The sequence below is a fragment of the Carettochelys insculpta genome, chromosome 15, assembly GCF_033958435.1.
Source record: "Carettochelys insculpta isolate YL-2023 chromosome 15, ASM3395843v1, whole genome shotgun sequence".
Taxonomy (NCBI): Eukaryota; Metazoa; Chordata; order Testudines; family Carettochelyidae; genus Carettochelys; species Carettochelys insculpta.
The window spans coordinates 19,112,047-19,135,795 of NC_134151.1; the positions used below are offsets into that span (position 1 = coordinate 19,112,047).

The window sequence follows — 23,749 nt, forward strand, 5'->3', positions numbered from 1 at the left end:
AACCACACCCGTTTCTCAACAAACACCCAATGTCTTAAGCAAGGGCTGTAATTATATGGTCACAGAACAACCTACCAGGATCGCAGGCCACCTTTGAAATCCGTTCCCTTTGCTGGTCCTCCCCAGAGCTCACCTTTGGTTAGATTCAGGCAGAAGAAGATCTCCAACTGAACAGGCCTCCAAATGTTATTCCACAGCAGGGAGCAGGGACCAAGACCTCAAGTAGTGTGACTTGACCGACTCCAATGGTGGTATGTCTGTTTAAGCCAGCCAAGCCTCTGACATTAGTTTATTTTGAAATAAAAACGTTTATCTGCTGCTGAGTGATTCAGGCCTTTAGACACCTGTTTGTTAATAAACAATTCAAAAAACAAGGGGGTGATCTATTCTCTCTGTGAAGAGCCCTCCAAGTCACAAGACACAGATTTGTTTAAAAACTGACTCACGAAGGAAATTCCCATCTCTGAGACTACAGGACTGATTTTGAAAAGACATAAAGGAGTCTTTGTCTTCAGCAGATCATGTGAAATGATGCCAATGTCAAAAACAAAACACTCTGATCTTTGGTCTGAATAAAAGGCTTTTCAAAACTTTAGGCAGCCAGTGAGTTTCACTGAATATAGTTTTTTTTTAACAATTTGAACTGTGGTTAGCTGGCTGGTTTTTGGCTGCAATTATTACCATACATGTATATCAAATTGTTAAAAGGACTGACACCTACTGAAGCCAATAGAGCTTGTGAGCTGAAGCCAACTGGTGTGACTGAGCTTTGTCACCCTGGCTCCAGTGAACTGAGTGGGCATTTTGCTTGGTCTGACTTCAAAAGGACTAGGATTTCACCAAAAATGTCTAATTTTAAATTTCCCAAACTTAATCCAGGGCCCAGTCTTGCAGACCCTACTCACATAAATAGAGCTCTGCACAAATCAAACTCTGTATTAACACCTGTAAGGAAATTAGAGGCTCATGGGATGACTTTTACACTTCTAGTCTCCAGGAAATCTACCGTTTTCCTAATTTCCTTTCATCATTTATACAGGTCAATCTGTACCCTTTGAAAAACTATGTAGATTTCTTTTCTGGGTCATTAAATAGAGAATGAAAAACTAGAAAAGAGGCACTTAAGCATTGTCCTTTTCATGTCAGTGGGAATGCTTTAGAGCTGATCCAATGCCTGCCGATTGCAGTATGGATCTGGGGCCTCTAGTTAGGCAGTACTCCACACAATTCTAATTTAATACATAAATGTACCCTTTAAGATCAAAAAGCTGCACTTTCAAAGTGAATGATCATCTGAATGCTCTTCCTGGGAACAGCATGGGGCAGACTCCCATGCTAACCTGTATTTCTGATTGGACTTTTTTTTTTTTATCCATTTGCCATAAAGTTTTATGCATGTCATCTTTTGCTACAATTTAGGATTTTCTCCTTTTCATTTGACTCTGGATAGTCCATTGTTCAGTGCCCTGAAGGCATGCAAATGTAATATCTCTATAGTCCAGGCATTTTAATCAGGAAACTCTTTACTTGCTTTTGGAAGCCTTGGCAGAAAAAGGAAATGGGGAGATGCCCATCTACTCTTCTTCCAAACTTGACTCTTTAGGTGTTATACAGAAAAGGTGTTCTCAGAAGTATATTTAGAGATACTATCAATGTAGTATTAATGGGCTGAGTGACATTTGGTCAGTGCTATGGATACCAATGAGCTGATAATATGAATTAAGGTTTCCTTAGACTCATCAGCTAATTAAATCATAGATGAGCAGAAACTGCAGATGTCCAATAGCTTTATTTTACACTATACACATTCTCATTAATTTAGTTATGCTCTGTGGTTCTGATCAACAAAATATTAAAGGCAATTATACACCAGAACACAGACATCTCTTTGGAAAATACCCTTAGGTAAGCATGAGGTTTTGTCCTCAGTATCACCTTATTTCTATGATAATGGGCAGCATATCCTTGAAACTGAGAGTTTGTGCTCACTTTCCTGTGGTTATTTCTAGAGTCCTGCTTATTCATTGTTATCCATGGTTTGTAGGGCATAATGGTGACTGGAGAGAGAACTACAGGGGAGGCACTAGGCACCAGCCATGCCATGGAAGGGGGTGGGACTGCCCCTGTACTCACCAGAGTACAACACTGAATGGTGAGGGCATAGGAGGCCTGGGCACTGCACGTGACCCTTTGTGCACCCCCTTGTGCTGTCCCTGGTGTAGCAGATACCTGTGGAGGACTCCCTATCACTTCCCACAAGGCAGGGTGGGGGCAGCATCAGGGCAAGCCTGTGCACTGCTGTCAGGGAAAGGATGCAAGAAGTTCCATCTTAAATCTGCAGCGACAGCCTTGCCCAGTCCCCTCCTCCTCACCCCTCTGCCTGGTGAATGCAGCCTGCAGAGCCCCAGCTTCAGGACCTTCCTGTCCCTTAACCCCAGTCCCTGCTTTCCTGCCTCTTCCCTGCACAACATTGCCCTTTCCTCGTTGACCTGTGCTCCCTTCCCTCTCCCCCACCAGATCTGCTGTGTGGAAGTAAAATCTGGATCACAGGTTACAGACTGGATCAGGAGTTCAGCCTGGCAGATGCGAATCCATATTTTTGTCTTTGCACAGTGTTCGTAATAGAACAAAACAATGGAAATACTGGGTCTATCTAGCCCAGTATACTGTCTTCCAACAGTGGCCAATGGCAGATGCCCTACAGGGTGCAAACAGAGAAGATAATCATCAAAGTGATCAGAGGACATGTGGCACCTTACAGACTAACATATTTTGGAGTATAAGCTTTTGTGGGCAAAGACTCGCTTCATCAAAGCAATCCCTCTCCTGTCATCCATCTCCAGCCTCTGACAAACAGAGGCTAGGGGCACCATTCCTACCTATCCTTGCTAACCTCCATGAATTCATCTAGTTCTTTTTTTGAACCCTGTTAAAGTTCTGGTCTTCAATATCCTTTGGTGAGGAGTTCCACAGGCCTACTGTGTGTTATGTGAAGAAAAACTTCCTTTTTATTTCATTTGGTGACTGCTAGTTCTTATGTTATGGAACAAATAACTTTTTTCCTTATTCACTTTTTCCACACCAGTCATGTTTTTCTAGACCTCTATCATATCTCCCCTTAGTCTCCTCTTTTCTAACATGAAAAGTCTCAGGTTCTTAATTTCTCACATTCCAAATCCTTACCAATTTTTATTGTCCTTTTCTGAATTTTTTCCAACGCCAATATATCTTTTTTAAGATGAGGCAGTATTACATCTGTATGCAGTATTCAAGATGTGGGCTTACCATGCATTTATATAGAGGCAATATAACATTCTCTCTTATTCTCTATCCTTTTTTAATTATTCCAAACATTGATTTTTTAACTGCTGCACATTGAGTAGATCGGCTCAAAGAACTATCCACAATGACCCCAAGATCTCTCTCGAGTAGTTATAGCTAAATTAGTCCTCGTCATTTTGTATATATACCTGGGATTATTTTTTCTAATGTGCATTACTTTACATTTGTCAACATTAAATTTTTTGTCATTTTGTTGCCCAACGACTTAGTTTTGTGAGATGTTTCTAAAGCTTTTCGGAGTCTGCTTTGCTCTTAACTATCTTGAGTTTAATATCATCAGCAAATTTTGCCACCTCACTGTTTATGCCATTCTCCAGATTATTTATAAATAGTTTGAATAGGACTGGACCCAGTACAGACCCCTGCAGGACACCACTCTCTCCATTCTGAAAACCTACCATTTATTCCTACCCTGGGTTTCCTATCCTTTAAACAGTGATCAGCTCAGGAGAGGAGCTTCCCCCTTATCCCATGACAGCTTGCTTAAGAGCCTTTGGTGAGGGTTTTTATTTAAATCAGGTTATTTTGGTTTTAGTTTAGTTTAAAAGGGGTTTTACAGAAGGCCAAGCATATCTAGCCCCCTTCGAAACTCCCACATGAAACTCCCTGTTAGCTGCCCATTTGCAAAGATCCCTGGATGCCTCCTAGCAGGCTTAATATAGCCCTGGCCTTCTTGATAGCCCCACCCTCTGGTTAAGGCTTAACCAATGAACAGAGCATTATATATTTAAAGCCCTTGTTAAGAAGCTCACAGTGTCCAAATATTGACCTCAGCACATAGATCTCCAAGCAGATAAATACAAGCTCAGCACACAGTATCTTTCATGCAAATAGCAAGTAACCTCCAAACACAAACACACTACAGACAGCCACTTACCTCAACTGTAGTTATTAATAATTAACTGATTTCAGCCCCTTTGCTGCTTTAATTTTGATAATTTGGTCCATCTTTGACATGCAGAGCATGACTAATTCTCATCTCACATTGCTGATAATCAGAAGTAACTCTATCAATATCACCAGAATTACAACTGCATAAAACTGGCAATTAGCACCAACATACTTAAAACAAAACAAAAAGCAGTCAAGTAGCACTTTAAAGACTAGCAAAATAGTTTATTAGGTGAGCTTTCGTAGGACAGACCCACTTCTTCACCTAATAAACTATTTTGCTAGTCTTTAAAGTGCTACTTGACTGCTTTTTGTTTTGATAGTGTATAGACTAGCACGGCTTACTCTCTGTTACTAATACTTAAAACAAAGTTTTGAAGCCTTTAGTCAGGCAACTTATATTAATGAGATCTTCCTGATAAAAGGATTTCAGCTTTCAACCTATAATGTATAAAAAACACAAGGGCTCGTGATCTGCACAGAACTATTTTCACTTGAGTTAAATGTCTGTAATTGATAAAAACTGGTTCACAAATACTAAGTACTGGGCATTTAATGCTGAAGACCAGATCATTAACTGCTTAATTTGGTGCAGTGAAACTAGACACACAGAGAAGAACTCAGTGGAGCTACATCACCTGCTCTGAACCTGGCTTTTGCATCATGTTGACAAATCCTATATGTATACTAGAATCCATTAACCCCATCCTGCAGCTTTAAAACCCTAAACAGCTGCAAATTTATCCAGCAACAAAGCTGTGTTTTCTGTCAGTTTATTGAACTGCTTAAAGAAAACACTGATGAAAACTTCTCTGAGTGAAACTCAAGATGATTTAAGGAAATTTGGTTGACTACTCATGTTCTAGGGATCTTCTACTTTGTTGAAAGAGGCATTGTTTCACACAGTTACTGCTTATGAGAGAGTGGTCACTAGAGGTGGCAGGAGCTCAGAGAAAGAATAAAAGACTCAAAAATCAACTTAGATGTTCAACCAATTTCAAGTTAAATACTTCTGTATCTGCTACAGTGCTTTAACTCCCATTTCCTTTATTTCAAACCTTTGATTTACAGAGGATGGGATAAGACTGCCTCCAGAGCTCACAAATACTACACCCTAATTCAAAGGGTTGCTCCTTTGAGATGTGAGGGTATTCTTGTCCCAGGAAGCTAAGCTCTCCATCTCCACTTTATGTCTCTGCTCTCTTCCACCAGTCTTTTCTACCATCTCTTGTCTTTTCCACCAGGCGGCTTTATAGATAACAAACACACTCACGACAACTACAAAAACTGAAACTAAAAGGGACGCCGTCAAAGTTGTCCACCATTTATAGGTGGAATCCAGCGCTCCAGGAACTGGCAAAAGAAAACAGGAAAAAAGATCAAAGATGCCTAACCTAGGACCCCGGTTCTAGACTAATTCCGCACTAGCTTCCCCTATTCCATTCCAGACACACTGGCTATAATGGCATTACCCGGGATCTAAGTCAGTGCACAATTTAGCCCTCATATTTAACTTTGATTGGGTCTGAATTTATAAATTAGTGACCCAGATGGTAGGACAACGTGAGGCTGCTTTTTGTCAAATGGCTGATGCACTTTGGCCTTATCTAAAGTTGGCATAGCAGGCCATGCATTGAAAGATCACCCCAATACATGTGGAACTTCTGATGGAATAAAATCAACAAAGCTGGTCCTACACAGCTCATCTCCCTTGCACAGAGTGCAGCCAAAGATTCCCTACAGCTCACTGATCCCAGCTTCTTGGGAATATTGGCAGCCAGTGTGATTTATGTTAGGATACTGCATCAGCACACAAAGATACATCTACAGTGCACCAGGGGGTGAATGCAGCTTGAGTAGCTATAGTTTGAATCAATCCAGCATGGCTCAAAATAGCAGGGAGGACGTGATGGCATAGATTAGCAACACTAAAATATACCTACACTGGTTTTCAGTGGGTTAGTCTAATGTATGCTACTGCCTCTTTTGAGCCAGGCTAGCTAGGTTAAAAAAGTGTTGATACATGGTGTGGAGAAGCAGAGGAGCTTTGGAAAGCTGCATCTCAGGTACCCCTCTGATATTTTACTCTACACACTGCAGCATACGAAGAGGTCTAAAAACCCCAGAGAATTGAACACAGGACGCGCTCCCACCTGGGGCTCCCTTGCAGATCCACGAAGCCTGTTCAGAGCAGGCGAAGGAAAGGAAGGTTCCAGATGCAGGCTCAAGCTGCGCACACAAATCCTGAGCTCCTTTGAAACCCCTGCAAAAAAAAAAAAAAAAAAGACAACAATGGAATACACTTATACATGCGTCTGAACTGCCAACTCTGTCACTGCAAATACATATCTCATCTCGAGGAGAAGGGTCAGAGAGGAAGGAAGCAGAGATGGCTGGAGCATTGGGAAGGGGATGAATGTGATTTCACAGTCACTTTTTAACCCATAGGCTAAGCCTAAAGCACTTTTAATAGGCACATCTGAGAAATCTAAATAAATCAAACCCTTAGTCAGGGTTTTTTTCTGGCCAAATGCACTGGAATGGAGTTCCAGCACCATGAGAACACCAGAAAAATTTTCAGCACCAGTTCTGCAGCAGCGCAGGGATCAGGGCAGGAGCACCCACCAGTCCCGCAGCAACGGGGGGACTGGGGCATTAAAATTGAATACCCTAACCCCTATGAGGAATCATCAGACTTGAATTCTGGCACCTTTTTTCTCCTAGAAAAAAAGCACTGCATTTAGTTATATGCATTAGCTGTGAGGACCATTACCATTTTCAGGTTCATGTTTGTATCACCATCATACACATTTGAAAATTTTACTTTCTTCGTTTGCACTGGAAAATGCAGAACATAATTTTCCAAAATCTTCTGACAATCAGAATCCCCCAAGATTTCAGAGTACAAAGGTCATATGTGCAAAACAAGACAGCTGTAATAAATCCTTATTTTCCATTGATTGTTCTCAGAATATCCTTGTATAAAAAGGCAGACCAGCTCCTCAATTGGCGTAAGCTGATGTAGCTCCACATGCCCCTAGGAAAAACTTGAACAGGCACCATGAGATCAGTTTGACCCATTTGTTGCTGTACTGCCCTTTCCCAGCCAACCACTGTAACCACCTCAAGACAAATGCATCTAGAGTGGTGACAGTATGAAGGATTTCGTTTTCCAAAAAAAAGCAGCTGGTACTTAAAATCATAGCTGCAACTTGCACAGAACTTTCAGCCCACTCAGATCAAAATATTCCACTATACTGGCAGGGAAAGGATGAAGTAAATCAGATTCACCTGTCCTTTTGCCAGTTTACAGCATGTCTATACGCAAGAGCCAATCCAACTGGAAATCCTTCATGATGTAACCGGAAGGCCCATCATCCTATCGCTCATAGTAATAACCCATGTTGACTTGTGGAAGGGCTTATCACATTCCAGGCAAAAGCCAGGGTCCCCCAGTCATTCAGGGTGTATAGACACACGTCTTCTGCTGTCTTGTGAAGTTTGCGGCAGAACATAGACAGGAGTATGTTCTGGTTTATATGGAAGGCAGAAACCACCTTTGGCATGAAGACAGGGTGGATCTCAGCTTGATCTTGTGTTTATGGAAGGCTGTGTAAGGCAGTTCCAAGGTCAATGCTTTAAGCTCTGAGACCTGTCTTGCTGATGTCACAACTGTTTGTTAGAAATATAACCTTCCAAGACTAGTGGGAAAGGAAGCAGGAAGCCAGCAACTTGAATGGCAGGCCAGTAAGCCTGAGAGGACCACATAAGGTCCCACAGCAGGACAGGACTTCATGCCTACAGGTAGAGTTGCTCAAGACCCCTGACAAACTGGAACATCATGTCATGAGAGAATATAATCTGTCCCTGAATCAGATGGTGGAACGTGGAGATGTCCACCACATGCATTCTGATGGAAGACTACATCGGTCCCTGTTTCAGCAGCTGCCACGAGTAGCTTCAGACAGACTGCACTAGAAAATACACAGGGGAAATGCCTACTTCTGATACCCAATGGGAGAAATTTGTCCACTTGGCCAGGTAAGTCAGTCTCATAGATGGTTTCCCACTTCACAAAAGGATCTACTGGATCTCTTCTGAGCAGGTATGCTCCTCCAGGATAAACCAGGGAGCATCTGCACCAAAAGGTGCAGAGGTTCGAGGCTGGGGCATAGGAGTTCACCACAGTCCTGTCACAGGAGATCCGGATAGTAAGAAAGGGACCAGAGTAGTCTCATCACCATGTTTATAAACATGCCATAACTGTGTGGGCGAGGCCACACCAGAACAATTATGATAACCTGTGCTTTGTCTCTCTTGATCTTTACTAAGACCAGATGATGAAAGGGATCATCAGAAATGCATATATCAAGCCCTCAGCCCACAACAGTAGGAAGTCATCAGAGGAAAAGCCCTTGTCCTGTCCTTGCTGGAAGCACAACTGACAGCTTCTGTTGATCAGAAGTCCTAAGGACTGAAAAACATAGCTAGGATGACTTTGTTTCACTGGACCTACCCCCTGTACACAGGTGGACAATTTTTGATGCGGGAACACTAAGAATTTAGCAAAAGGTTGGGGGCCGCACTTGGTTGGGACAAAGTATTTCTGCTCTGCCCATTTGGAAATGGGAGGCAGAGGAGTGGGTCTGCTACCAAGCATTATAAATCTTTCATACCCCTTTATGAAGAGGTAGGGTGACCCTAGCAGGGGCTGTAGAGGAGAGAACATCAAACAGGGAATCCACCTGTTCCTCCAATTCCTCCCCTTGCAGGCTGAGATTGGAAGAAACCCTCTTCAAGAGTTCTTGATGCACCTGGCATCCTCCCCATGACGGTCTTGTCAAGTAACAACAAAGAAGAGGACAGTACTGGAGGACCCATGGTGCCCTTTAGTGGTTCAGAGGTTTGACCGTCTTTGTCCACAAGGACATGGTGTTGTTCTCCCCCCCATGCTTTCAGCCCTGGAGGGGGATGAGTGGTTGAGGCCACCAGACTATCCAAAGCTCCTAGTATGGAGGGCTAAGTGAACCCCCATGTGATCCAGGGATAACACAGGGCTGGTCACTAGGCGTGGAACAGTGTTTGGTGCTGGCAATATAGACAGCACCAATGGCCAGGGAAGCAGATACCCTAAGATCAAACCTTACCCTGTACCAGATCCGTATCTGGAATGGTTGGTACCCAGCAATCAAGATGTGCTGGAGTGGTGACTCTGCATGTGGCAATACCCTCAGTCACATCTGTAGGAGCAGAGGTCTCAAAAGAACAAGAACCTCCTCAGGGACCTCAAGAACTGGCAGTGCTCGGCAGATCCACAGCAGGAATTTAGTGATCCACGCCTCCCTCTCTGAGACTGGTAACAGAACAAGGAGGAGGGACCACACAGCCCGTAATGGCATCCATCTTGGGGACCAACGCCACGGCCCACCATTCCTGTCCTCCAAGCATTCCAGAGAACTGATGTGGTCCAGTGACCAAAAGATTGGTCTTGACCTCATGCGGTGTGGGGGAGAGATATGAACCTCTGAAGGTCTGTACCAGGCAACCAGCAAAGTTCGTCTTGACTCCCTCTGCCAGCATCAGAATCCAAAGACAGGAGAGGACTCTGACATAACTGCTCCCCAAGTCTGAGGCAAGTTGATTTCCAACAGGTGAAAGATGCTACTGGGGAAAGAAAGATGGAAAGGTCCCAGGACACACTACATCCCGCGTCGGAGACCCAGGGGAAATTAATATACTTTTACTAAAACTATTTACACTCTATGAAGTGTTACTGGATGAAGCAATGCTAGAGCAGCAAATGTTCTGTGCATCATCACCGGCAGCAAGAAGGCACTGAAGTAGGGCGAGCAGGCTGCACCCCTCATGCTGTGCCATGGGGGTGCCACTCCAAGGATCAACAGACCTGCTCCCCTATGGATACTGCTAAGGGCCAAACTTCCAGGACTGGTGCATATGGCAAGCACACACACCTTATTCAGAATGGAATGAGCAAGCACTCTAAGAATAAGATAGGCTTAGGTCAAAAGGCAATTGCAATCTCACCTCATCATGGGAGATCGTTCTGCAGCAGCCTGTTCCCAGTGTGATCCTTTATTTGCTCAATCGACAACAATAAAAACGAAAGAATGCAGGCACAGTCTGACACGTTGCTTCACAGACCCAGCAGCTGCAAAACTAAGTAATGCCCTGGACCTCAAAATATTCAGTTAGGGACGTGTGTGTTCATGGCAACAGAAATATGGAAAGAGTACAGAACCAGACATTTGGGGCAATACACAAAAGAACTCTAGCACCAAGCGTTTAAGGGCAGAGATTATTTCTCCCTATAGGGTAAATATATTTAAATAACTGAAATGTGGTCAACACAATGTCCCCCATGTTCTGCTTACCCTTAAATAAAGGAAAGGTGAACTGAATGAGAAATGGGAACTGCTTATTTACCAACGAGAAGCTACTGTATCTCCATCAGGTGTGATCCAGGAGTCTGACTGAAGGTTATAGCTCAGGCTGCCAAGCCAGCTCTTCCTAGTGATGACTTTCGCTATCCATCGCTGCAAAGAATTAGAAGTAGTAGTGTTGGAACATACACGTGGCTGAACTATATACATTAAATATTTAGTGTGTCTGTCTAGCCATGAGAGTCCATTCATGCATCTGTGAGTCTACTTGTTCAAGAATTCCTCCTAAACCATAAGAACTAGGACTACCAAATTTGGTATGCAGATTCTTCTTACCCTAACTTTAAGCAAGGCCAGGATTTGCTTGCAGCAGGAAAAGAGGAAGTGCCTGGAATGGGAATGTTTTCCCCAATGAGGAATGGGAGAAGTCTGATTAGAGGGATGATGTACGGCAGAGTGACCACAGGGGGCGGCAGCGCCAGCAGGAGAGTGGCCAGGTGAGGCTGGGGCTCCACATAGCCAGCCAGCAGACCTGGTAAATGCCTCTCACCCCAAACAGTGCTGGATGGGGGAAGAACCTCTTGGATCCCCACTGTGACCTCCCCACCCCAAGACCACTACTGGGACCGCAGAGTGCAGCAGCCCTGCCCTCACCCAGAAAACACACTCCACAAACAGAGACTGGGCCTGGAACCACAGCCCAATACTGCATCACTGTAGGTCAGGGGGCAGGGCAGCTATAAGCCAAGGCCGACCCCCAGAGCCTGATCCCACAGGCAGCTGCAGGCTGGAGGCCAGGGAACCTGCCCCTATCCCTAGGAAGAGCTACTGACCGGGGACTTCAGCCCTGGCATCTCTGGGAACAGCTAATGTGGGAGCAGCACCACCAGCCCCACCTCCCAGCCCCATGCTCTGAGTCCTGCACCTCCTACCCCCTGCCCTGACTCTTTCCACCACCTGAGCCCCCACAAACTCCTGCCCTGAGATCCTCCACATCAGTCCTTGTGCCTTGAGCCCCTATCGCGTGCCCGCACTCCAGCAACCTCCACCCCTTCCCTGAGCCCTGACCCTCCCAGTCCCCTGCCTTCACTCTTGCACCTCCAACCCATGACTCTGAGCCCTGACCCCCTGCCCTGACTCCAGCCCCCCCTCAAACCCAAACCCCTCCCGTGACTTCTGCACCCCTTCACCTTCAGCCCCCCACTGACCCCTGTACTCTGAGCCTCCCCTCCCCAACACTTCCAGCCCCCTGCTCTCACTCCTATATCCCCCTTTCCTGAGACCCCAAAACCCACCACCTGGAGAGCAGAAGTAGCAGCAATGGGTGCAGGTGCAGCAGCAGCAGCTGCACCAGCAGCCTGAGGAGGAGCAGCCAGAGCCATGATGGCACACCTCATCAGAAATGGGGTAAGAATGTAGCTCAGGGCAGGGACCTGGGAGGGGATACTGCTAGCTCTGCATTCTGTAGTGGGGAAACCAACTGAGCTGGTGGTTGAGAGGGACACACCCAACAGCAACAGGGCCTTGGACAGTAGCTTGAGGGCAGGAGGGGCTGAGCTCCCCTACCCCTGTGAGCCCAAGGAAGGAGGAGCCCTGACTAGGCCTGAGAACTCTGACTGGGCCGCGGAGGCCTGATGGAATGGATAAGGACTAGGCCACTGGGGCCTGAGAGCAGTGAGAAAGTCCTCAGAAGAGGCAAGTGGCTAGCAGCCCTGCCACAGTTCCCAACACCCAACCACCTGCCCTGAGCCCTCCATCCCCTGCCATAACCCCTCTGCACCTTCTGCCCATCCCCCACTTCCTGCCCTAAGCCCTCCACGCCTGCACCCTCCAATCCCTGCTGTGAGTCCCTCACACCCCCAGCCCCCTGGCCTGCCTCCTGTACCCCCCTTCCTGAGCCCCACTTCAGTCTGGCCAGAGAAGCCTGGCACTGTGGGCACCTACTCTTTAATTGGTTAACTGGTAAAGCCTACAGTTTAACCAGTTAACCAATTAAATAGAATTTTATATTCCTATCCCTGCCCTAGAAGGCCTACAATTTAACTACAGCTTGTGTTCTTTTACGTTGTATACATCCAGCTGGCTAATGAGTACAACTAACAAACTCTATCCCAAAAAATCCCAGAACCAAAGAACTATGGATTAGGGCACCCCCTTAAGTGAAAAAGAACCGGAAGCCAATGTTGGCACATAAATAACTTAGAGAGTGAGGGTCATATTGGCATGTGTTCCCTGAGATGCATAAGAGAAAAACTAATCAGTGTTTTTAGGAAAATAAAAGTAATCCAATATGTTGGGATAAAATTACTATTTCAATAGTTCAGATCCAGAGGAATGCAAAGTAACACACATTCAAAGACTAGTGAAAACCTCAGCAGTACCTCTTCACTAACTTAACAACCTGGTACACTTATTACTGACCTGTTCTTCCATGTTCTTTAACCTTATCAGTTGTGCCCCTTGGAACTGACTGCACATGAACTCTGCTTCACTCTTATTCAGAACACCATATGGAGGAATATAGTAACAGTTTCCATTCCAGTATTTCCAAGAGGCAAAACAGAACTTGCTTGTAAGGCCTTTAAGATATGGAGACAAATAAATTAAAGGCACAGCACACACTATGTACTATTAGCCAGGCAAAGATACTATATAGTTGTCTGCAACCAAATGACATATTGCACATCATTTCCTATATAACGTAAAACGCTATGTGCATGTAGCATACCATATTACAGAACAGGGTCTATGTTAGTAACCCATTAGCTGTGGTTTGCTTTAGTCACACTGGTGTTTTATTAGCAGGTGGCCTTTTGCATCTTGTTGGGTAGTAGATGAACCTTTAAAAACCTTTAAAATAATTGTTGATGTTGATTTATGAAGACATTTTTTCCAGTCTGAGAAATCATGCAAAGTAGAAAGGTAAGAGGGAACAGCAGAATAATTCCTTTTCTCCACCCTATTATTTTTCCTCCTTTGCCAATCCTGTGATATCACAGCAAAATCCAGACACCTTAAACAGACCAAATCAATTTAACAGTTAATTTAACAACAAATGCTAAAATTAGTTTTAGATGCTGCACTTGATTTTCCATACCCCTTATAAATGTTGTGGCTTTACAATAACATATTTCTATGTCTTCTTTTTTTCCCTTTGCTTTGTCAGGTTATGTCTACACAGCAGCCTTATTCCAAAATAAGCGAGGTATTTCGAAGTCCATTGTCTGCACACATAGCACCTACTTTGAAATCACGCGAATTTCAAATAAGTACTATTCTTCATAGAGGCTGCAGCAACACTAGCCCCTCCTTTCAGAATGAATATGCAGTGCCTCATTAGCATAACAGCAGCTGCATGTGCGTCGAAACTGCTGGTTTTGAAACGCACGCTGCCCATGTAGCTGGGGGTCTTTCAAAACGACCCTGCTGATTTCAAAAGCCCCTTCTTGCCAAAACCAAATGGGAAAGAAGGGGCTTTCAAAATCCAGGGGCCCTTTCAAAAAAACCCCAGCTACATAGGTGGGATGCATTTCAAAACCAGCAGTTTCAAAGCCCAAGCGACCACCATTATGCTAATGAAGTGCTGCATAATCCTGGCAGTGCCTCATTAGCATATTCCGAAGTGCCATATTACCAAAGCCCTTCTGAAAGCAGGGGCTAGTGTCACCACGGACAGAATGAGGGTTACAATTTCAAAATAACTCAACCGCTGTTTTGAAATTATTCCAAAAGAGCAGTTGCATTGTGCAGATGCAAGGATAGTTATTTCAAAATAACCCTGCTGCACAACCACACCCTCATTGTGTGAAACCCCCATTAATGACAGTGGAGTCTCCCAGAGCTAAGGGCAGAGGAAATGTAAATAAAGTACTTCAAATGTATAAAACCTGAAAAAACAGAAAAAAAATCATACATTTGTTTTCCTTCTCTCTAGCAAACTTAGGTATGATTTTTAGAAGTAATGCCTATGTTATTTTAGAGTGCTGTGAGTTCATACACTGGGATGATTATCAGTAAAGCAGCCCAACCAAACCAAACCAAACGTGATTTTCAAGAAAAGCAGGCACTACACCTGCGATAACTTATTTTGCACTCGGAGAACCAGTCTCCGTGCTTTAACAAGAAATAGACAGTTAATAGTTAATGAAAATAGCCAATGTTGAAGACAGCACTTAACGCACATGCTTAAGGCCATCGCTTTTCAGAAAAGCCCCTAAAAGAGAAGTTACTCACCGTAGTAACGATGGTTCTTCGAGGTGTGTCCCCGTGGGTGCTCCACAATAGGTGTCGGGCTCGCCTGGCGCCACAGATCGGAAATCTTCCAGCAGTTTCTCCTGGATCGCGCATACGCCGGAGCGTGCTGCTCCCTTGCACGTTCCCAGCCACGTGCGCGATCCGGTCCCCGCCAGTTCCTTGACCAACCGCCTCGGATGCTCCTGAAAGACACTAAACAGAGATCCGAAACGGGGAAGATGGGCGGGTGGTGGAGCACCCACGGGGACACATCTTGAAGAACCATCGTTACTATGGTGAGTAACTTCTCTTTCTTCATCGAGTGTCCCCGTGGGTGCTCCACAATAGGTGACTACCCAGCAGTAACCCAAGAAAGGAGGTGGGTAATCGGTTTATGTGCAGCTTGCCCTGGAAATGACTGCTGTCGACAGACGGGTATCCTCTTGGAATACCCGATGTAGGGCATAATGCTTGGCGAAGGTGTCGTAAGATGACCAGGTCACCGCTCTACAGATGTCTTTCAATGCGATGCCCTTGAAGAAGGCTGTTGACGCTGCCACCGCCCTGGTGGAGTGAGCCCTAGGCGGGGCCAGCAAAGGAGTCTTTCGAAGCTTGTAGCATATTTTTATACAGGACACAATGTGCTTTGAAATTCTCTGTGAAGAGAGGCCTTCCCCTTTTGACCTGGGAGCAAGAGACACTAGAAGCCTGTCCATTTTCCGGAAGGATTTAGTTCTGTCTATGTAGAAGGCCAATGCCCTCCTCACGTCCAGGAGGTGTAGGCGTGCCTCTTCCCCGGAGCTGTGAGGCTTCGGGTAAAATGAGGGTAAAACTATTGGTTCGTTAAGATGGGACTCTGAAGAAACTTTTGGAACAAAGGCTGGGTGCAGCCGTAAGGTTACCGCCTCCTTTGAGAATACCGTGCAGGGCGGCGTTGCCATAACTTCTGTGAGCTCACTCACCCTGTGAGCTGACGTAATTGCAAGGAGGAACGTTGTTTTTATTGTAAGGAGACGTAGGGGAACCGTGGCTAATGGTTCAAAAGGTGGACCCGTGAGCGTGCTGAGCACCAAGTCCAGGTTCCACGATGGTGGAAGTGGTTTCCGAGGGGGGTACAGGTTTACCAACCCCTTCAAGAACCTGGTAACGATAGGATGGGCAAATATCATGGGCCCCTCCTCTGTATGCCGAAAGGCTGATATAGCGGCGAGGTAGACTTTTAGCGAGGAAAAGGAAAGTCCGCCCCTCTTGAGGTTCAATAAGTATTCATGTATTATTGGTATAGGAACGTCAAGGGGAGCTAACTGCTTGGCAGAACACGAGGCTGTGAATCGAGTCCATTTCTGCTTATAAGTCTTCCTGGTGGAGGTCCTTCGGCTACTTTCCAGGACTTGTTGTACTCCCTCCGTGCATGTACTTTCTAGGGAGCTGAGCCATGGATTAGCCATGCTTGTAGCCACAGACTCTGAGGGTTCGGGTGCACTATGGACCCCTGGGCCTGTGTGAGTAGGTCCGCCGCCACCGGTAGAGGGAGCAGTGGGCGGTCCAACATGTGCAGAAGCAAGGGAAACCATTGCTGCTGATCCCACGTTGGGACTACTAGTATCATGCGAGCTCTCTCCCTTCTGGCCTTCTGCAAGACCTTGCGGATAAGCGCTGTTGGGGGGGAACGCGTAAAGTAGTGGGCCCTTCCATAGAATCATGAATGCGTCCCCCAGGGGCCCCCGCCCCACTCCTGCCCTGGAGCAGTACTGGCGACACTTCTTGTTGTGCAGGGTGGCAAACATATCGATCTGGGGAAACCCCCATGTATGAAAGATCAGTCGTAGCAGATCGGAGCGGATCTGCCATTCGTGCATGAGTGAGAAGCGCCTGCTCAGCTGATCTGCTTTCACGTTGTGAGCACCCGGCAAGTACGAGGCTTTCAACGTTATATTGTTGGCAATGCACCAGTTCCAGTCGGACTGCTTCCGCACATAGGGCACGGGATCGGGCTCCTCCTTGTCGATTTATGTAAAACATAGTGGAGGTACTGTCTGTATTGATCCCGACTACTTTGCCATATATGTGGTCTCGGAAATGCTTGCAGGCATTGAACACTGCTCTGAGCTCCAGTATGTTTATGTGCAGTGACTGTTCTGCAGGGGACCATAGCCCTTGCGTCACCTTGTCGCCGATGTGCGCTCCCCACCCTATGTGGGAGGCGTCGGTAGTAAGAAAAATAGAAATTTGTGGTTGGTGAAAGGGCACCCCTGCTAGCAAGTTCTTGGGGTTTACCCACCATGCCAGGGATCTGTGTACCTCTGCCGTGGGCGACACCACCCTGTGAACAGTGTGGGATGCCGGTTTGTAGACGCTCGCCAGCCAACGCTGCAGGCTTCGCATGTGAAATCTGGCGTTCTGTACCACAGATGTTGCTGCTGCCATATGGCCCAGCAGCTGTAAGCACGTTAAGACCGGCACCATGGGGCTGTACGTAATGACTTGCACCAGTGAACTGATGGTGCGAAAGCGGGCGTGGGGTAGGTACACCCTTGCTGTGATAGAGTTTAAGCATGCCCCTATGAACTCTATGTCCTGTATGGGGTTGGTTTTTGACTTCGCGAGGTTGATGACTAGGCCCAGCGAAGAAAACACGTCCGCTGTGACGCGTATCATGCACAGGACCTCTGCCTTCGAGGCCCCTTTCAATAGGCAGTCGTCCAGGTATGGAAATATGAATACCCCCTGTCTGTGCAGGTAGGCTGACACCACTGCCAAGATTTTGGTGAAGACTCTGGGGGCCGATGAGAGGCCGAACGGAAGAACCCTGTACTGGAAGTGTTCCTTGCCAACCATGAAGCGGAGGAAGCGCCTGTGTGCTGGGTGGATCGTTATATGAAAGTAAGCATCTTGTAAGTCGAGGGCTGCAAACCAATCTCCATCGTCCAGTGCCGTGAGTATGGAGGCGATTGTAATTATCCAAAAACGTTGCTTGCGCAAGTAGCGGTTGAGACCCCGAAGATCTAAGATGGGCCTCCAGCCTCCTGTTTTCTTCTCTGTGAGGAAGTAGCGTGAATAAAACCCTTTCCCCTGGAACTGTTCCAGCACTCTTTCCACCGCCCCTATGAACATAAGGTGGTCCACCTCCTGTTTGAGCCTCGCCCCGTAGGTAGCGTCCCGGAGGTGGGGCCTGGAGGGAGGCTTCGTCGGTGGGAGCGACTGGAAGGGGATCGTGTAACCCGTGGCTATGATCTCCAGCACCCATTTGTCTGTGGTGATCTTTTGCCATTGGGAGTGAAACGGTCTGAGGCGATGATGGAACATGAGATGAAAGTGGCATTGCGCGATGGTAGTGATAGTGCAGCCTTCGACATGCCCGTCAAACTTGTTGCCTTTGGGCCTGTCCCGAGGGTGTACGGCTTTGTTTGGAACGTCGCCTGGGAGTTCTGTACTGTTGCTGCTGCTGCTGTCGCCCTTGGTCGTAGCCCCGTTGATACTGCGCACGCTGTGGTTGGTACGGGTAGCGTCTTTGCTGAGGGTAGTATCTTTTCTTCCTGTATGGAGGGATATAAATACCCAGGGTTCTAAGTGTAGCTCTCGAGTCCTTACTGGAGTGGAGGACCGAGTCGGTTGAGTCTGCAAACAACTTTTGCGTGTCGAAGGGAAGATCCACAATCTTCGCCTGTAGATCCCTCGGGATGCCTGATGTCTGGAGCCAGGATTCTCTACGCATGACCACTGCTGTAGCCGTTGAGCGTGCCGCCGTATCTGCCACATCCAGGGCGATCTGGACTCCCGTCCTCGAAGCTGCGTAGCCCTCTTGCACAATTGCCTTTAACACCGGCTTCTTATCTTCCGGAAGTGAATCCATGAGAGAAGTAAGCGTGGAGTAATTATCAAAGTTATGGTTTGCAAGGTGTGCCGCATAATTTGCCACTCTCAATAGCAGGGTGGAAGAGGAATATACCTTCCTGCCGAACAGCTCTAGCTTCTTGGCATCTTTGTCCGATCCCCCCGATTTGTGCTGAGAAGTCTTTGACCTCTGCTGGGACAATTCAACCACCAATGAGTTCGGTTGTGGGTGACTGAAGAGGAACTCCATGCCCTTTGCCGGGACGAAGTACTTCTTATGCGCTCTCTTGTTTATAGTCGGAACAGAGGCCGGAGTCTGCCATATGGTAATGGCTGCCTCCATAATGGCTTCATCCAGCGGGATAGCAATTTTGGATGAAGCCGGGGGTCTCAAATTTTTCAGGAGTTTGTGATGTTTCTCCTGCACTTCTGCCATTTGAATGCCTTGCGTGAAAGCCACCCTTTTAAACAGCTCCTGAAACTGTTTAAGGTCATCCGGGGGAGCGACATCCCCGGGGGCCATGGCCTCATCTGGGGAGGATGAGAAGGAACCACTAGGGTAAACCTCCCTCAAACTCTCAGGTTCCTGTGGCCGATGGTACACCTGCTCACTGGAGGATTGCGAAGGAAAGTCTTGGGGTTCTAATATTAACTCCCCCTGAGATAACTGAGTTTCTGTCCCTGAATGGGAGCGTCCACGGGGGTATTGGACGGCTGGGGGGGACCTGCCTCTGCGCGTAGGCTTGGGGTGTCTGTGTCCAGCATGATAAGAATGACCATGGCAGCACGGGCATGGGTCCGGGGACAGAGACCTGGACCACTCTCGGGGTGTGTACCCCCAATGTCTGGGAGAGCGAGACCTCCGCGATGACACAAATAGCGGTGACACTGGTTTGTGATAGTACTCCAGTGGATCCAATCCCAGAAAAAGTGAAGATGGGCCAAGCCATGGTAACATTGGTTGGAGGAAATGGAGAAGGAGGTTCTGGATAGGCTGGTGGAGACCCAGGCCTTCTGGGTGGTGTGTATAGTACAGGGGGAGGGCTTGTTGTTAGCAGCAGCGCAGCCCTGTCCGGAGAAGGGCTGTGGTGCCGGGCTTTTGCTTTTCTCCTCCCCTGCGGGGCTGGCACCGCCCCCTCCCGCGCTGGGGATCTCGGCCCCGCTGTCGGCGCCGCGCTCAGCCCGCTCAGCTGCGGTGCCACATGGATAACGTCCTCCAGTGCCTGCAGGCTCCGTGACTGTTGGCCCTGCACCGTTGGTGCCGCGGGGGTCGGTGCCGCCTGTGGCGGTGCCGCCGGTTCCGGCGCTTGTCTGGCCGACGCTCTGGGCGCCGCGCGTGCCGGCTGTTTCGTAATCGGAGGCTCAGCCTCTGCCACGTGTGCTGCCGCGGTGCCACTTGCCTGAGTATGTGGCTGGGGGCTGTGTGCTCCGCCCATCCCGCTCGCTGAAACCGCCGGCAGGGATCGGGCTGGGGAGAGCTTCTTCTGTTTTTGCAGCGAGGGGGTCAGAGAAGCTGCCTTCCTCATGTGGAACCCCGAGGGCCCTTCTGATTGCCTCTCCGACACGTCTGGCTGGAGGGCCTTATCAAACAAGAGTATTTTAAGATACGTTTCTCTGTCTTTCCTGGCCCGGGCTGTGAGCTTAGCACAGTGGGAACACTTCTGGGTGACGTGTGATTCCCCCAGGCATCAGATGCACTCACTATGCCCATCGGAGGCCGACACAGCTTCACGGCAGGACTCTCACTTTTTAAAAGCCTGAAGAAGCCATCGCAGTGAGTCTTTTACTGTTAATAGGGTACTTAGCACCTAATCCGTGCCCGTTTCCCCGAATCGTGGACCCCGGCCTGCAAGGCAACAGGCGGCCTACTGGCCTTCACGTCCACTCTTCTTCTCCGCTCCTTCCTCTCTCTCTCTCTTTTTTTTTTTGGATATTCTCTTTGTCTTCTCTTCCTTTTTTTTTTTTTTTTTTTTTTTATAAATAAAACAACAATTTACACGTAGAAACACTGTCTAATCTGACTCTGGCCGTAGCCTGAGCGGATTCCGTCTGCAGCCGATGGCGGCTGAGAAGGAACTAGCGGGGACCGGATCGTGCACGCGGCCGGGAACGCGCAAGGGAGCAGTGCACGCCGGCGCATGCGCAATTCAGGAGAAACTGCTGGAAGATTTCCGATCTGCGGCACCGGGCGAGCCCGACACCTATTGTGGAGCACCCACGGGGACACTCTATGAAGAAAAAATGTTTAACATTAAGCATGTCTTTTAAGTCTCATTAACATACTTACATGCTTTCCCAAATAGATATGTTTCTTGAGGCAGAGCCAGTAAGAGTCTGATCCAAAAGTTCATTCGAATCAAAAGGAGGCTGAACATCATTCCTCCCCCCAACCATGCCCAGAGAGTTCATAAACATCTATAAATTGCTACATAGATTCCATTGAACACTCTCGTATCAGCAGGACCCGTTCATGTAACGTCCACATTTAAAATGTCCAAGTTAAGAAGGAAAAAAGTCATTTTTTCTCAGTGCTGCACTTACGGTATTCACAGAGTTCTAACTTTTTCCTTTCTTGACATGTCACTGCACCATCACACAGCCCTGTGATTCTGTTACATACACCATGACTGAAACAGCTGGGACATTTCTTCTGACAATAGGCACCATAATGTCCTTTGCTGCAAGCTGAAAAAAAAATGTAAAAAATCCCACACTTAAATTTAAACTCAAAGTTTGGCATAATTTGAAATTAAAACTGCTTTTTAAGAACAAGAATAGTAAGGACAAAATGACAATTTTAAGTATAGAAAATTGGCTTGACATATTAAACTTCATACTTACACTGCAAGCATGGTTTATAAGGATCATTTTATTTTTTCCATTTCAGTTTCAAATGTCCAAGGAATACAAAAAAATAAACAACAAGCAATAACTAAAAAGTAATCGGTAATTTCCTTTTCCATGTAAAAACTTACAATGGTTAAGTGTTAATATATAGCACTAACAAAAAGACAGTTACCACTTCGCAGGTACACAGCAACTTGTCTGTTTTTGCTGAAGATCAGTTCTTTTCCACTGACTGGTATGTAACGCTTTCCCCAGTAGGTGACTCCAGAGCAATCTGCTTTTAAAATACAGGCTGACAGAGCAAACTCCAAGGATGTATATGTATCTCTCCCTAAAGGTTTTGTAAGCAGCCTTCTGGAGTATTTCCAAAACATGCTGTCACCTGAAAGATTTTCCAAAAAAGGCATCCATAATTTTCACTTTGTATTTTACAGATTCAGTCTCCATACTACGCTTTCTTTCACTGGGCATGATGGGGATGTGGAGGAACAGCAGCAGGCACTAGCATGCACATTTTCTGCATATGGAAAGTGTAGCACTTCACGTCAATGCATGGCAGACAGCGTCTTTCCTTTAAAGACCTTATCTAAAAAACTGACATACAGTAAAGCTAGTGTAGTCAACAGGAGGTTCACAAACCATATAAGGACCACCAGATATTTTTGAACAGATCACAAAATATTTCTGTTTACTTTTTGTCATTGTTATTATTGTTGTTTTCACTGGAGTCTGGACCTTGACTATACCTTGACTAAAGCAAATCCATGGATCTCCATTTACTTACTTGGGAAGGATAAAGGGCTGAAGCCTGTTTGCTGAGATTCAAACCTGTGGTTCTGTAGCCAGACAAAGTGCCCCCTCCCCCACACCTTTGCTATACTCTGTCTTGCTTTCCTTAGGTGCTTCAGGCACAGAAGGGTTAATAGTCTTGGAATGCCTGAGAGCGCAGATGTGCTTATCTCCTAGCACAAGTCTTTGATGCTCTCGAGCAAGAGCCAGACTGACCCTGAATGGGCCAAAACCAGACAACAAAGCACAACAGACTAACAGACCACCAGGATCTCGGGCTGCCCTTGGCTGGTACTGGTGATTAATACGCCCACACTTGGTCCCAGATAGAGGAATCTCTGGCCCATTAAGAAAAAAAATGCCCTAAATTATCTCCATCTCACAGGTGCTAACTAAGCCTTTGAACTCCCTGTGAGAACCAGCATCACAGGACGATTTAATTCAATTGGCACCCTTTTAGATAAGGAAGAAGCGTACGTGACCCAAGAGGTATAAGAGGAGGGTTTGGCAGACCCCTTTCTGAGCTCCGATTACCTTTGCCTGCTGGACAGGAGGGTCTTTGCCTCCCGAGGTCCCAGGGGACGCCCGTTTCCTCGTGAAAAGACTTCTTCCCAAGGGATTGAGAGAAGACGCTGGCCACGCTACGTTGGTAACGCAGGGGTGAGAATAAGACCTGCTAGGTATTTTACCTTTTGCTTTTGCATGCATTTAACAAATATAGATTGATGAATTAGTGTATGCTAGCTATTTGTAATCAAAGTATACACCTTGTAACCATAAGAGCTTAACTCTTTATTAAAATAAACAAGTAATTGATTAAGTGGTAACCTGACTCCTCTTGTTACTGTGCAAACCGAACACAAAACAAAGAGCCCAGCTGCTTTGCAGCTGTAACAGCCTGGTCACTGGTGGGGCGTATTGAGAGCCTAGCGCTGAGTCGTGCTGCCTCCACGGAGCAGACTCTTGGGGCACCCATCAGCCTTCCTGGCTGCCAGCTGCGAAGGGACCTCGTCCTAGCAGTTAAAGACACAGGTGTAGGAGGCTCTCAGTACAACCTGTGGGGCACCCGTCAGCCTCCCTGGCTGCCCGCTGCGAAGGGACTCTGTCCTAGCAGGTAAAGACTCAGGTGTTAGGACCCTGGGGCATCTGTCAGCCTGCCTGGGCTGCCCACTGCGAAGGGACTCTGTCCTAGCAGTTGAAGACTTGGATGAAAACAAGGGCATAGATGGTATCCCACCCACCCTCGGCTAACAGTTTCCTCTGAATCTAGGAGTTTCAAAACTGAGGCTTACTATTTGACACCAATTCCTACGCTCATTTCTCTGCTCTTTTGTAACAAATATCTTCTATGGCAATATACACATATGGAAAAGAACGAGAGTGATACTCTGGGTAACATGATGGGTCAACTG

The 23,749-nt window shown here is 46.8% G+C and overlaps 1 protein-coding gene across 1 annotated transcript in view; it reads right to left on the reverse strand.

Moving 5' to 3' along the window:
* Window positions 1-5,347: 5,347 nt before the first annotated feature.
* The window catches only part of LOC142021373 (uncharacterized), a 42,870-nt gene continuing 24,468 nt past the window's right edge, over window positions 5,348-23,749 (reverse strand). The window contains exons 6-11 of the mRNA XM_075010083.1: window positions 21,721-21,930; window positions 21,243-21,386; window positions 13,056-13,213; window positions 10,678-10,787; window positions 6,387-6,496; window positions 5,348-5,586 (exon numbers count right to left, since the gene is read on the reverse strand). Coding sequence (XP_074866184.1) covers window positions 5,348-5,586; window positions 6,387-6,496; window positions 10,678-10,787; window positions 13,056-13,213; window positions 21,243-21,386; window positions 21,721-21,930 — 971 coding nt within the window. The remainder of the gene's footprint in view (window positions 5,587-6,386; window positions 6,497-10,677; window positions 10,788-13,055; window positions 13,214-21,242; window positions 21,387-21,720; window positions 21,931-23,749) is intronic.